The following is a 15,787-nucleotide window of genomic DNA, read 5'->3' as shown; positions in this document are numbered from 1 at the left end:
TCAAAATTAGTACAAACAACTATATAATATGATGTATTGCATTTTTATTAATTTAAATATTATTAAAAAATATAATTATCAATTTTTATCATAATAAATTATTGTAAGAAAAATATTTGTGAACTATTTTTGCATAAAAATTTTAAAATCTTGTAAGAAGATTCATACTTTTAATACAGTTAAAGTGTACTATTTTAATATCATAACATGTATAAATATATATAATCAGATAATCTAGTACGGTTAATACAGAAAATACAATATAAAATAAAATAAAATACATGAATCAAATTATTATTTTAGACAGTTATGATTAATTCAAATGAAAAACAAAAAAAAACATTTATTTATAAATTATTGTTCAAAATAATAAACTTTTACAATTGTTTAATTTGTTTATAGTTGTAGTATAGTTAATTAATTATTGGTTTCATGATAAAACAATGAATGATAGTAATAATCGAATCTGTCATTTACTATTGACCACTTAATTAATAGTTATACCTATACTTTCGTATTGATAAATAAATATAGCTTATACTAAAATTCCTCCACCTGTATTTGACAATTTTTTGGAAAACCACAAGACATTGATTGCCATGATACATAAAAGAGTCCTTCATCTTTTATTAAATGTTCTGCTGAAGGTAAAAAACCTGTATAACTTATTTGACAGTAATGTGGTAGTGTCCATTTATTACACACACGACAACGACCCGCTAAATTTAAGTATATCCATAGTGTGCTGGGTATATCCTGTCTTTTGAATGGTACACAATTATCTATCAAATCGTATAATGCCAAATGGTATAATGATTGTACTGCATTTTCACAACCGTCTTTCTTTACAATACCAGATATAGCCAAATATCGAAGTAGGTGATCATCGTATGGTTGAATTCTCGGCAAGAGAAATAAGTTATTTGATAGATCCAGTTTGTTAAAAGTTTTAGAAGATAAACAATGAGGAAAGTATATTAACAAATTTTCAGAAACAAGAAAGTTTTTGAGTTTCTTAAGTTCACCAATGAAATGAGGCAAATATGTCTAGAAAAAAAAAAAAAATATCCTTTTAATTACTCATTAGATTAAAACAACTAGCTATTTAAATTTATTTTGTATATAAAATAAAGCATGATTTTTGCATAATAATAATAAATAACAAAAAGTTTAATTCATTTTTGTCTTTTAAAATTATAAATCAAGAGCCTGAAATTATATGCATTTGCAAATGCTTTGTAACGTTCGTATAAAACTAATTTTAAATACCAAGTTTAACTATGCATATTTGGAAGATTAATGTATTTAACATCAGATAAATCAATAAATTTACTTATTAACTTTTTAAATTGAAGCTCTATACACTATTTGTTTTGTTTTTCTGGCACATATATAACATAAGTATCAGATGTGCATTTAGTAGAATTAATCTTGCTTTGTTGGTTTTAATACTAAATCGAATTCACTTACCATCAAAATTAAAATTGAAACCATTATTTGTTTTTTAATTATTTTTTATAATTTTAAATTTTTTATAGATATAGTTAGATCATTATTTTTAAATTATAATATTTTACATAATTATAACTTGTATAAAATTTGAAATATAATAAGACATCAAAATACAAACACAGATAATGTTTTTAAGTTAATGTTTGACGTTTCACAATTTACTTTAATATTAATGCTAACAATACTAGATTCACTCTGTTGACAGAAAATTCTACATATTAGAGAAACAAAACCAATATTGAACCAATACAACAACCTAATAAATATGAAAAAAGAAAATAAATACTTTTTATTTGAATAATAAAAAAAAAGAACAGTAAATATTATCGTTGTTATTGTTAACAATGTTATCATTAGTTGAGTTAATAGAATATTGCAGTTAATGATTTAAATACATAAAAAATTGTTTGATTTTAAATACATATTTGAATATTTATAATTGTAAATTATATAAAGTTTGAATCTGATTCTCCTGATATAAGTAATAAATATTTTTTTTATCGAGTCATTATATAAAAAATAAATATAATTTTTATAACTGCATATTTAGGTTGTAATTTTTTCTTTACATCATATATTATATTAATTTTTAAATACATATAATTCCAAGTTCAAGATTAATGAAGAATAACGAATTTTTAGACTTTATCTAAATTCTCGAAATTAATATATTTTAAAATAATCTTTTTATATACAATACACAAAAAACTAAGATCACCAAGTATACTAAAGTAACAATACTTATTATGTATCGAATAGGTAGATGCAACAGAAAATATGCATTCAAAACACAATGCATTTGAAAAATAATATCAAATATAACATAACTATCCACAGTTAATCAGTTAATCGGAGAACGAAATAACAGAACAAAATCTTAATTTATAAGTGCATTGTAAAAAAGACAATTATTAAATAAAAGTAATAATACATTTACTAAATTACCAGTTCATTTTTGGTTGCAGATAAAGTTTGTAGATTTTTTAGGAACAATATTTCAAACGGTAATCTTGTAATGCCTATAGAGTCCATTTTTAAAGTCGTTAATGTGTCACAAATTACTGTTATAGACGTCCAATTCCAGAATGTATCTTGATTGGTTGGAAGTTTACTACCCGATATGCTGAGATATGTAATTGGTAAACTACCAACTTCTATAGGGATTGTTGGTAATTCACAATTTTCCAGCACAAGTGTGGTCAAATGTCTCATATTCAATACACGGTTATCAAAACGATCAACAGCTACAAACTTGAGAGCTGTTGGATCAAAACGTTTAACAACGACTTTTTTATCAGATAACGTTTTGGGCATTTGACATGTAGCGATGTTCACTTTTTTACCGTCAACAATATTCTTAATTAGAGTGTACAACGTGTAAACATCTGACTTGTCTTCGGAATCTATCAACAATATTATTTTGGGTTTTATAAATTCCAATCCCATTTTCCCATCTGCAACGAATTGATGGTAGACTTTTTTCACCATGGCCAAGTCGAAGAATGCAATATTTGGATACTTTGAGTTCTTCACGCACAGATAATAATCGTCGTTTACTTTTTTGAACATCACAGATGATTTGAGCGGCCGTGCATTCAACTGTTGAATGTTTAAATCTTGCGTAGTAAGCGAACACCGGACTAACATCGTTATTAGTATACGAATACAATACGTACGTTCGCGATTAATCAAATACGAATTCTACGTCGTTTATAGTATACAACAACCGCGGGACGATCGTATCTCATACAGCTTCTTTTTCTCGATTTCAGCTATCGGTATTACAGCGTTTCGCGGGAAATAACAATTATAATATCATGGACAAAGATAAGACTGCTGTATCTCAGTGATGATTATTCAACAAGACGGATGCCTATATAACCTATATAACCTATATAACCTATATGAGGTGTCGTCACTCTGGACTCCTATGCGTACACACTACACACTCTTCGTTGAAATTATTACTACAGTTGTATAGACACCAGAGCGCGCTGCCTGTCCTATGAAGGCCTATGTTTTCATACTGTTTAAGAGGACGTCTCACCCGCATGTGTTGTCTCTGTCTTACACACGTACGACATAGTAAATTTTCGTTAACCAGTTTCAATAGTGTGCTCTTGGTTTCAAGGGGATTCCATCCCGTGATTTTCTATCTTTGTCTAACACACGCGTGATATAGTATTTTAGACATGTTTTTTGCCAAACATACCAGTTGATCTAATGAAGCGATAAGAATTCTGAAAACAGATTTGAATTTGTCGTCAAGTCTATTTGGAATCGACTTCCTCGCAGCTTTGATATTTCCCTCCAAGTTCCTAAAAAAATCATGTTAAAATAGAGTAATTAAAAATTGCCGTATTTCAATTTTTGGAGAAGTTAAAATCAAAAAGTCAAAAATCTGGGAAAGTCAATTTCAAATAGATTCAACGACAAATTCAAATCTGTTTTTTAAATTCTTATTGCTTCATTGGATCAATTGGTTTATTGGCAAAGGATCAGTCTAAAATCCTATGTCGCGCGTGTGTTAGATAAAAACAGAAAATCACGGTATCGAATCCTCTTAATTATATTAGAGTGAATTGGTCATATTATCAAACTTTTAGGTAAGAACATTATCTGTGTTCTTTCGTTGGCTTTTTACGATATTTTAATTTTTAGGTGAGTTATGAATATGACATTATTAAATATTTGAAAATGCTCAAAATTTACTTAAAAATTAAAATATCGTAAAAATCCAAAGAGAGAACACAGATAATGTTCTTACCTAAAAGTTTGATAATAGGACAATTCATTCTAATATTAAAACTAAAAGCACACTATTGAAACTAGTGAACGAAAATTTACTATGTCGTACGTGTGTAAGACGGAGACAACACACGAGGGTGAGACGTCCTCTTAAAGACGTTAAAGTGTTAAATGCAGAATGCCTTAAAACAGTTAAAACTATGAATTAAAATGTTATTTTTCTTAAAGTTGGCATATAATATATATATATATATTATAATTTAAATTTTGCATTTTTGTTTTAAATATTTTTTATCAAGTATACTTCAATTATAAAATATTATAATGTATAATTTAGTCACTTCTTTAGATATTTGCATCCTACTTGAAATCTTGAAATTCAAGATTTTCAAGAAAGAATGAGTTCAACTTTCAAGAGCGTACAAGAAATTATACATACCTCGTACAATATACAAGTGATACGTTTTATACGTACCAGACCCATATCAAACGCAGACTTCAATACGAGTCAGTAGGTACATAACTATTACAAATCGATACTTATCGAAATTTTCTACTTGAAACTTTTGTACACCTTGACCGTTTGAGGTATAAGTTAATCCATTAGATTCTTTAAGTTTTGGAATTTGTTTATAGAAAATTGTTTAGCTTATAAACTATAGATATAATTTATTATAATTAATATTGGCTATATACTAAAATGTATAGTGTTATAATTATGTACATATCTTAGGGGGGCTTAAGGTGGCTCAGAGTGGGCTAAGCCTCCCCCCAAATTTCCCTATTTATATTATTATTTGTTAATTGTAATTTGTAACACTGAGATCATTATGTATGATAATTTAGTGAATTATCTCATACATTTTTAATTTATTTTTTTAGAATAGGAAAACTAAAAATAACAGTATTTAATACTATAAATATTTATATTTGAAAAAAAAATAAAGCATTTAAATACATACACACAAATAATTTAGAACATATAAGTCATTATACAATATAGTATATGCTTATTCGTTAAATCAATTTTATCTTACGATACATTACAGTCATTACACGTTATTACAACATACATTTATATATTTATATATACACAGTAGGTACACGACACTCTTGTTCCGCGGAAGATAGGTAAGATTAACGTCCTATTTTAAATAGAATGTATTATAGACCCAAAAAATATAAACTACTAAAATTATTTAGTATTACTTAAAATGTATTTATTATTTTATTTAGTAAATGTATAAGACATTTAATTTTAAAAGAAATAACAATACTTATTATTTATTAATTTGCTTGATAAAGTTGTAAGTAAAGTATGAAGTATAAAGTATTAAGTATTTACATTTTTTGAAACACATGCTACAGATTCACCATCCATTGTACTGCGTTTTAAATTCTGAACGGGGTGATGAATGTATTGATTTTACAATGATGTGTGTTTTTTTATTTTATTTTTGTGTCTGTCATCACGTTTTGAAGTAGTAATAATGCTTCGATTTTTTACTTCAGCCCCCTCTTTGAATAGGAAAATTCATCTAATTGGTACTTTGGGGGGGGGGGGGTCAAAAGCAAAAAATTTCCAGGAAAAACGGGAGATTTTACACATAACCATTTTTCGACAAAATCGATTTTTTTATTTTGCTGTAACTCAAAAACGAATCATTGTAAATACTTGAAATTTTCACCAAATGTTTATATTATGGTTATCTATTTGCGATTAAAAATCTTTTTTAAGCTACTTATAGACAATTGAAATTTTTGACTTTTCTAAGTTTTTTTCTTAAAATGCCAATAAAAAAAATTTGTCTATCCAAAAAATCTTTAAAATTTAATACAAGGTTTATTATAAATTGTACCTATCATAGTAAAAAAAAATTAAAAATCGTTAGTCACAATTTTTGTTTATAACTATTTAAAGTTCAAATGTTTACGAAATATATCAAAATTGAGAAAATTTGCAAGGAATTTTGAAGTTGAAAATTCATAAAATTTTGTCATTTATACTTAAGGTTCAAAAATCCAATACAAGGTTATCCATAAGTTTTCCTTCAAGTAACCGTAAAAAAAAATTCCATTGTCAATATAGAAACATTTTATGAGCGTATGAAATTCAATTTTTTACGAAATCGCGTAAAATAACGATATATTACAATTTAAATATAGGTAATAATATAATATATCCAACTAATTATCATTGACTGACAAATCATCTCCGTTCAGAATCTTTTTTCGTATACAATGATACCCGTCATTGCATTCAAATTTAACACATCCATTATAGTGACCAGTGACCTACTCTCCATCTCTACTATACAGCAGAGCGATACCCACTTGCCCACTTTTTTTACTTTAATTTATAATACACTGTTCCTATTAATTTCATATACCATATCGAGTTGGATCACATTTACAATACACAATTCTATTAGAAAATTTATTATTCTGTTGTCGACAATGTCAGGCATGACGAATAAATCAGTCAATAGTTGCATTTACGGGCAGATCGAAAATGAAACAATGCATGCCCTTGAAACCAATAAAAAGGTGATTCAAAGTGTGGGCTATGACCGATTCTGCTACAGGTTACTTACTTAGTATTGATTTATATACTGGTAAAAACAAAATTAACAAACCTGAATTAGGACTGGGTGAAAATGTAGTTTTAGAACTTAGTAAATATTATAAACACAAATTCTATTATTTGTATTTTGATAATTTTTTTACTAGTATTCTCCTTATGAAAATGCTTTTAGATATTGAATTGTTTGGTTATGGTACGTTTAGTGTTAATAAAACATTTTATCCTAAGCACTTGATGAAAAAAGATTCACTTTACAAACCAGGAGAAATAGAATTTGCTCAAAGTGAAGATATAAGTGTTTGTCGATGGAAAGATCGGGGTAAAAAACCGGCTACAGTAATAAGCAAGATGCATAAAATGGTTCATCTACTGAAATAGTAAAAAGAAAAAAAAATAGTAAGGGCGAGAAGATACCCATAGAATGTCCCAAAAGCATTACAATAAATTTATGGGTGTAGTATATCGATTTAATCAATAGATGGCTTCTTATAGTGTTGCCCCAAAAATCTAGGCGGCGGTGGTTCAAATTTATTTTATTATATGTTGGTGGACACATCAATTGTAAATTCATATTAATTGTTATACTTATACAAGACATTAAGACAAGACAAGTTGACTATGTCAAATATTTCGTGTAACAAAACAGCTAGTGTTGGTATTGTAATTTTCTGCGATTCTTCTGACCAATTACGTTTATTATAATTTGATTATTTTTTATAACGTTTACAACATTACTGCATAATATCTTGTCTTATTTCTTGAGCGTGAATGAGTATGTTTTGTTGTTCAGACAATTCTTAATCGCTGGCTTGAATCAGAATGATCACTTCGCTTCGTACTTGGATAGTACTAGTGTTGTCCGATAGGTTAATATCTAAGGATTCATACGAGTGTTTCAACTTCCAGTGTAGTTATCGCGTCAAGTCTACGTCGGAACTGTAGAATCTGCTAAACATCAGCACCACACTTCCTAAAGATAGTAAATATAATATTACTACTTTCTTGTATTCAAAATTCTAAATTAATATTATTAACTTAACTAAATTTAAGATACAAATTTAGTCAACATATTATATTTATACTAGAATATCTAATTATCTGTAATTCTAAGTCACCGTCGAATGCGGTAGACTCCACGATTAGATAAACCACATACACAACATGCCACTTGGCTCATCTTCAAATAAAAATAAATCTGTATCACCAATTACAATTATAAATAAACCGGTTGTAACCAAGCACGAGAAGGCTTCAAATAATTCAAAATATAAAAGATCCCTTCCTAATTTACCTACAACGCCAACAATTTAGTTGTAGAAAGCCATGATATACCATCTCACAGTGTAATTGTAAATGATGATAATTTTTCTAATAATCCTTATACTGATAATAATGCAGACATATCTTACTTGTATTATTATTATTAAAACCTATGTTTATTTATTGTTGTATTATTATAGTATTATAATGTTAACTTATTTAGTAGTTCATTTTTTTGGTGATGACTCTGTATAACCTGTACCCAGTATTTGGATTTCAAAGAATGAATCTTGTGGGTGACCAAAAAATGAAGTTTTGATTAAGAAATATATACAACTAAAAACTATTCTGAATGAAATTGAATTTGATTATCATAAAGCGAGAGTTATTAAAACAAATACCTATCAGCAAAAAAAATTGTTTAATTACAAATTTCTTTACTATTTAAGACTATTAAAATTTGATACCTTTTGTACTATACATAGAATTATTTGGAAAAGCTAATAGTTTGGCAGAAAAAGGGGTGTAATCAAAGTTATCTGTCATATTATACTGGTGAATTAAAGATCAAGAGAAAGTTAAAAAAAAAAATAAATTACTAGTCATATTCAGATTTTCCCGAGTATTCAAGCTATTATTTTTTCTCCTTTACCTACCTGATTAAATAATAAAATATCTGTTTATTTTAATTTATAAGTTGTTACCACTGGGTATCTTCCCTAATCTAATTATTCATGTTATTCTTAATTGTCACCTATCAAACCTACTTATTATACTATGAAAATGTATAGATTGTAGATTACTTCAAATAAATAAATAAAAAAAAAAAAAAAAAAAAAGATAAGATAAAATTATTTTATTTTGTCGATATTTCAAATTGTCGGTATTTTGAACTGTCGGTATTTTAGACTGTCGGTATTTTGGTTTCGGGTTTTTGACATTCGGGATTATCATTGTCGGGATTTTGAACGCCTTCCAATTTATAAGACTTAACTATTAAAATTATTATTTTATTTAGATTCTGATGATGAAAAATCCAATAACATTAATAAGTCTGATCATAAATTAAAAAATGTATGTTGGTGGGTTGGTCTACTTCTCCAAAAAAGTTTAAAAGTAAGTTTTTATTTGTAACATATTACAATATTTAAATATCTATTGAATGTTATTTTTAACATGTAATATATAAGTATACATTTTTTTTAAAGCACTTAAAAGTCAACAAAAACCATCAATAAACAGCTGTCTTATGATATATCATCGACAAGTGTAACTGATAAATATAAGAATGGTAAGTGATAATATATTTGTTATTCATTAATTATTAGCAATGAATTATTAATCAGCAAGGTAGAAGTATTATATATATAATCATGCTCTGTTTTTATAGTACCAAAATTTAATTTAAACTCTGATAAAGATAGTAATGAAGACATCATTGAAAACAAATTAGAATCTTCCGATGTTCATCTTGGTAAATATTTTTTTTTTTAATAATAGTCATTATTTTTATTTAAATCTCAATTACATTTTAACAGATGAAAAAAGTTCAGAAATATGTATCAGAACACCTAAATTATTAGACATAACTATACAAACTGTTACAAAAGTAACACCAGGCAGTATTACACCGGTAATGCTTCAGTTTGATTTAAAAATATATTTTATATTTATTTACTACGGAAAACAGAAATGTTCAAATTTAGTAACTTATACAGTAATATTTGGTAATATGTATTATAACTACATAATAATTATATACATATAACTATTAATTTTATTTTGTAGTAGGCAATGATATGAAGAAAACATAATTTTTAAGTAATGGTCTTTCAAAATTTAGGGGACGGTGCACTATGATGCTTAATATAATATTATAATACGATTTGTAAGAAAATAGTGCAGATGTATTATACATGCTCAGACTACATATACCAATAATAATCAAAATATGATATTATTAGATTACCTATTAATAACATAATAATTTATAATAATTTAATATTTATTTTTGATTGATGAATAATTATTCAAAGGGTTCAATCAATATATTTGATTAAAAATTTGATAATATATAACAATTTATTATCAATGAATATTGTATATTTATTAATAATTTAATATTTTTTTTTTGAAATACTTATTTAACTTTGTATAAATATATCATTGTGGTGAATATACGTAGGTAATTAGGTAATATATAATTATTATGAATATAAATTTAAATGGATGAATTATTGTTTTGATTTTTTTCTTCTCTATTACCAATGGTTCTTTTCTTAACCTAACTTTTAAATACTAACATCTCTTATTTTAATTAATATTTCTTTAAAAGCTTAATACAACAATTAAATTCAACTCACCATGTCATAATGTTAATTATTAAAATATGTATCTTTGTACTAAAATAAAAATGTAATGGAAAATTATAAACAATTTAAATAATGTACAATATTACGATAAAGCTAAATTTTTTAATAGATTAAAATAAAATAAATGATTTAAACTAAAATAGTTTATCACCGGATTTTAAAACATAAATAACTCTTTTTATTATTATTTTAAAAGACATCATTTGAAAAAAATGTATTTGTTTTTTTTATAATAAACATAATATCTGATACATAAGTATCGACACACTAATAGATTAAACCGATGTTCTGGGTGGACCTCCTGTTCCATGGATCCCTCCAAATCCACTGCCTTGTCTAAAGAAACGCCTAGGAGCACCCATACCACGACATCTACCTCTACCAGAAGGTGAACTATCATATCCGTAGTTATCTCCACTCTAAAATCAAAACATGTAATTAATGTAGTTTTTTAGTTTTAGACACAATATTAAATTTGGTATAAATATATATAGTTAATAATTTATCATTCTTAATTACACATAATAATCCTATTCAAGTTGCCATGTTATTAGAACTCGGCTAAAATAATAATGTTTGAACTCCTTTCTGTGCATTGTCATTATTTTCAAAAAGCAAAAAATAAATAAACAAATGTATCTGTTTTTTAAAGTGTTTAGTTTTGTCATTTTGAACAAGTTAAATAGACTTTTTAGTTAATTAGGCTGAAATCCTTATTTCTCACAATTTATTAAATTATAACATAAGCAATGAAATAACTTGAATATTAAAATATTTTTCATCATATGTAGATATATAATTCCAAAAATCCTTCTTAAGAGCCATGCATCTCACACAAAGTCAGCAAATCAAAAAACCAAGCAGCTCTCAATATATCATTTCCTAATAAGTGTTCAATATATATCTTAGTTTTATAATTTTAAGATTGTAAAAACTGAAACTAGGTACTTCAATAATGAACTAATAAATCAATAATTCATAAAACCTAAATTTACTTCATACTTTATAAATAGAAATAATAAGAATTTTATTAATTATCATATTTTAAATAGTTTTTACATTGTAATCACCACCTTCCCCTCTATTTAGTGGTGGACCTCTTTGATGTCCACAATAGCTATTATACCAATTCGGTTGATACGGCTGGCGGTAATGTCTTTGTTGTTCTCCTACTTCATTTATAGTTTCATCCTTGTCACCTATACAATATGATTTTAAAAATCACATAAATGAAGGAATTAATTAAAAATAAATAATTATATACATTAATGATAGTATTGGTACATACCACTTGGACTACTATTTCTTGAGGGTTGACCTCCATATCTTGGAAGGGTATTGGGACGACGTCCATAAGACCACTGACCATAGTTATTCTTCTTTTTATCAGCTGCATAAGGTGATCCCTTTACTGCATCCCCATTAGGACCAGTAACATTTGCTGCTTCATAACCTTTTTTACTTTGTTTAACGTCAAATTCTACGGTTTCTCCAATAGCAAGACTCCGTACAATTTTGTTCGGATTGTTTTTGATTATTGCAGACTAGAATTAATTAGAGTATAATATATTTGAGCAAACATTTTTATAATTATACTTTAAACTTAATTTTATTATAATATCATATAGTTAAGACAATATAGAAAAAAAAACTTAAACCTGATAGCAATACATAGTTTCTAACTAACTAAAATCAAAATACCATTCATTAATATTTTGGTCTAATACAATTTCTTTTTTGGTTTTATAATTAATCAGTAATCACTAATTAAAATAACTAAATATAATTTACCATTGAGTATTTTTTGTAATTAACACTAATTTAGATTTAAAGAAAAACAGGTTAGGTTAGGTTAGGTAACTGTAAATGTGTATGAAATTATAATTTGAACTTCGCAACAAAAAATAAATAGAATATTCATGATTGTGCAGATTGAGATTAAATATAAAATAATTATGTATATTAAAAGGTATCTGGAAGATTTGAAAATTGTTATTATAGTTAATTTTTTTTAATCATTCAGACACAACTGTATAAATATATTTATATACTTAATACTGATAACATAATACATGTTTAATATAATACATTTCTAGAAGTTAAATTGCATAATTTAGTGTATCTTCACTAATTTTTGCACATTTTTAGTTTTATAAATAATAAAATAGTAATAAATATTCATAGTTTTGTAATTACCTGATGTACAAATACATTTTCTTTTGTATCATTACTAAAAATAACATAACACAAATAATTAATAAATGTATTTACTATGTATCATTAACCATAAAAATATAAATATATATTAAAATTTTTAATGTATAAATTTCATTTAGATAAATGTTTATAATGTTTGATAAATAAACAATTATGAAAATATTAATAAATAAATATAATAACCCAAGTTCTTGTGTTTTTTATTTTATCGAAGCATCAACAATCTAATCAACACTTACCGGATAATAAAACCATAACCGGGTTTGATGTGGAAACGTTTAACTACGCCGGTGACTTTCATACCTAAAATAAAAAATGTCAACATTTAATATAAGAACGCAAGAATTGTGCGATTGTCGGTTCAAAAAGTACAAAATATGTCGTAAATACGATCTAGGTGACGGAGGTTATTAATTCATGAAGAGGCAGAGGGCATTAAATATTATTATCTGCGCATGTATTTATGGATGGAGCAATTTTTAGTCTTGTCCACTATTGGCGGCTGACGTCACATTCTATTAGAATAATCTGGCTGCGCGTATTAATACTAGAATCGGTAAAGTTGCTGACATACCTAGTTAGTTAATCATGCTTCCTATAGCGTGGGGGATGTGAACGCGGCGCGCGTGGGCAGGAGGGGGGGAGGGCTAAGAACGACGATTTCGTGGTGACATGACGCGCGCTTCAAACAAGGCACGTACGTGTCGCCTCTTAATCGTTAATGGCGGCGACGGCAGTTGTGCGTTGGACGATTGACCGCTCCTCAGAGAGCGTGCGCGCGGCAGATTACTCACATATGACCGGCTTTTGGGCCACAGGCTTCTTCGGCGGCCGTCTATTCCTCTTTTCACTGACTTGTTCCGCCATTTTATTGTTAAAACGAAGAAGACCCGAACTAAGATGGAAAAAAATTACTCCAACACAATCTTCTGCCTGACGTTCACCTTCTCTGCGTTGTACTCCACTGATGGCTGGATGGCGGTCGGCGGTGGCTACTGGTCCGCCGCGCCGAGCCGACGGTGCCGACCGCCACCGACAGCGCACGACGCGCAACAGGCACAGGTACGATCGACGGTCAGCGGATGCGCGCGTCACCGTCCGTAACGTCATAATCGCTATCGCGCGGCGAGTTGCTGGCGCGTGTGTGCGACGGCGGGGCAGGCCGTGTCAACTCGTAGATAATATAGTTTACATTTTTTTTAAATGTGTACCTATACATAATAATGTATTAATTTGTATGACTTAGGTAATAATATCATGTTTATTTAGTGATTCCATACATAGGTATTCAAAATTACAGTGTTATAAAGAATACATTTAACAATCGAATATTTATTTATTTCAACTATTTATTTCTAGGAATTTCTTGGATTATAAGTTGATCCGAAATGAATTTTTGTGTGTGACTTGAATACAGTTATAGTAGTTCAATAATTATTATTCACTAAAATGTTGATAATATTTAATAAGCAGCAATAATTATAACGATTAATTCGTATATTTTTATAAACGTATTTGAACAAATTTTTATAGCACCAACAAATCATTAATCTACTAGTCAAGTCAACTGTGGCAACTTATCACTCAATGATTCAATTTAATATCTAGATTTTACCTTCCGCTTCACCTTTATATAGCTTAAATCAAAAATTCTTAGCCATACAGTTGCCTCAACAATGAAGTTATTGTCAGATAATGGTATGTGTACACAGTAATATTTAAATTATTAACTATATTATATAATAATTTACATATTTTTAGCGCCATAAGAAAGTGAATTGTCAAATGCTATTGGCACTGCTATGTTTTGTTTATTTATGAGCTTGACTCTGTCAATTCAAGGACAATTAATCCAGAATCAGGAAAACTTTTACGAAGTGCAGTTAAAGGAAACTCTCCTCATCTTCATGATACACCAAATGTCGAGTTAAATCAACTGCAGATAGTATAATATGTCGGAACACTTCGATTGGGCATTATAATAATATACATAATAATATAAATGTATTATCATTAATATGTTGCTCTACGCATAAATGTAGTCAAATTGTCTATACAATGCGCCGGAAAAACCTAGTAATGCGATACACATAATGTATTAATTCGAGTATTGTAGATTTTATATTAATTTTATCTATTTAGTTTTACGTAATATACAGACGTTATCAGCTATAACTAGTTACTATAGAACAGGGGTCCCCAATTAATATTTTTGAAGGGCCACATTAAGGATCTAAAATTTTTTCACGGGCCATCAACATTCTAAGTACATATTTACATTATTTAAAAACCTATAATATTTAACAAAAATAATAATTTACAATAATAACACATATAATGTTGTCGTAATAATGTGTTATTTATTATTTGTTTCTATAGTATAGAATATCAATGATGTTAATAACCATTCATAATTTACCAAGTATGTAATAACTATTTCTCTTTTATCTTGTACAATTATTTTTAAACCATATTGATTTATTGATATAGATTTGATTTTTTAAATGAACTCACTAATTCAAAATTAAAGATTGATTAAGTTTACAGTATAAAAATAGGACAGATAGGTTATACGGAAAATTCATACGTTCATGTATTCTTCATGATTTCAAATTTTAAAACTTATATTTTATTACTTTAGTACTTTATAGTTAACATCATACTACATAAATAGGGTTAAAATAACTTATAGTCAGATTTTGATTAAACTAAATTGTTGCAATATGTATAATTTAAAAAAATATAATAATTAAAATCATTAGTATTCATTCTATTAGAAGTTTATTTGTATTTTGATGTTTTCTGCCAATGCGCAGCTAATTGAAACTAAGTTTAATAAATAAGAAAAAATATTGAAATAATTGTTTAAAATTGTTAATAAGAAAGACATTATATAGTGTTTAATAAGTAAGTTCTGTTGACTGTTGTACAATTTTTTTGGTTAGTAATAAACGGCGTTGTAATAATTCAACCCGGGACGATACAGTAGTAATTTATTATTTTGACGTGCATCGTGTTTGTGTAGTGCATCTATGCTGACATCCTCTTAAGGCGGTTCCAGTCGGACATTTTCTGTTTTTGTCTACTACACGCG

The 15,787-nt window shown here is 27.3% G+C and overlaps 2 protein-coding genes across 2 annotated transcripts; both read right to left on the bottom strand.

The window, feature by feature from the left end:
• Window positions 1–321: 321 nt before the first annotated feature.
• LOC132924697 (uncharacterized) lies at window positions 322–3,403 on the bottom strand. Its single transcript, XM_060989138.1, has 2 exons — window positions 2,458–3,403; window positions 322–1,047 (listed from the first exon to the last, which is right to left on the bottom strand). The coding sequence occupies exons 1-2, from the start codon at window positions 3,157–3,159 to the stop codon at window positions 541–543; spliced, it is 1,209 nt and encodes a 402-aa protein (XP_060845121.1). The 5' UTR covers window positions 3,160–3,403; the 3' UTR covers window positions 322–540.
• Window positions 3,404–10,751: 7,348 nt separating this feature from the next.
• On the bottom strand, window positions 10,752–13,838 carry LOC132924836 (Y-box-binding protein 1-like). Its single transcript, XM_060989279.1, has 6 exons — window positions 13,488–13,838; window positions 12,933–12,996; window positions 12,673–12,706; window positions 11,765–12,020; window positions 11,536–11,675; window positions 10,752–10,895 (listed from the first exon to the last, which is right to left on the bottom strand). Exons 1-6 carry the CDS (start codon window positions 13,801–13,803, stop codon window positions 10,752–10,754), a joined length of 954 nt encoding a protein of 317 aa, XP_060845262.1. The 5' UTR covers window positions 13,804–13,838.
• Window positions 13,839–15,787: the final 1,949 nt, after the last annotated feature.

The sequence above is a fragment of the Rhopalosiphum padi genome, chromosome 3 (genome assembly GCF_020882245.1).
Source record: "Rhopalosiphum padi isolate XX-2018 chromosome 3, ASM2088224v1, whole genome shotgun sequence".
Lineage (NCBI taxonomy): Eukaryota > Metazoa > Arthropoda > Insecta > Hemiptera > Aphididae > Rhopalosiphum > Rhopalosiphum padi.
This window is presented reverse-complemented; position numbering and strand designations above follow the sequence as displayed.

What these genes read in the sequence shown, in the direction of transcription:
- LOC132924697 (XM_060989138.1), bottom strand. Translation starts at nt 3,159, where the DNA reads ATGTTAGTCCGGTGTTCGCTTACTACGCAAGATTTAAACATTCAACAG. An exon ending in CTGCAACCAAAAATGAACTG is followed by an intron (nt 1,048 to 2,457) that starts GTAATTTAGTAA and finishes TTTTTTTTCTAG; the next exon opens with ACATATTTGCCTCATTTCAT.
- LOC132924836 (XM_060989279.1), bottom strand. Translation starts at nt 13,803, where the DNA reads ATGACGTTACGGACGGTGACGCGCGCATCCGCTGACCGTCGATCGTAC. An exon ending in AAAATGTATTTGTACATCAG is followed by an intron (nt 12,021 to 12,672) that starts GTAATTACAAAA and finishes AATTAATTCTAG; the next exon opens with TCTGCAATAATCAAAAACAA. An exon ending in AAGAAATAGTAGTCCAAGTG is followed by an intron (nt 11,676 to 11,764) that starts GTATGTACCAAT and finishes CATATTGTATAG; the next exon opens with GTGACAAGGATGAAACTATA.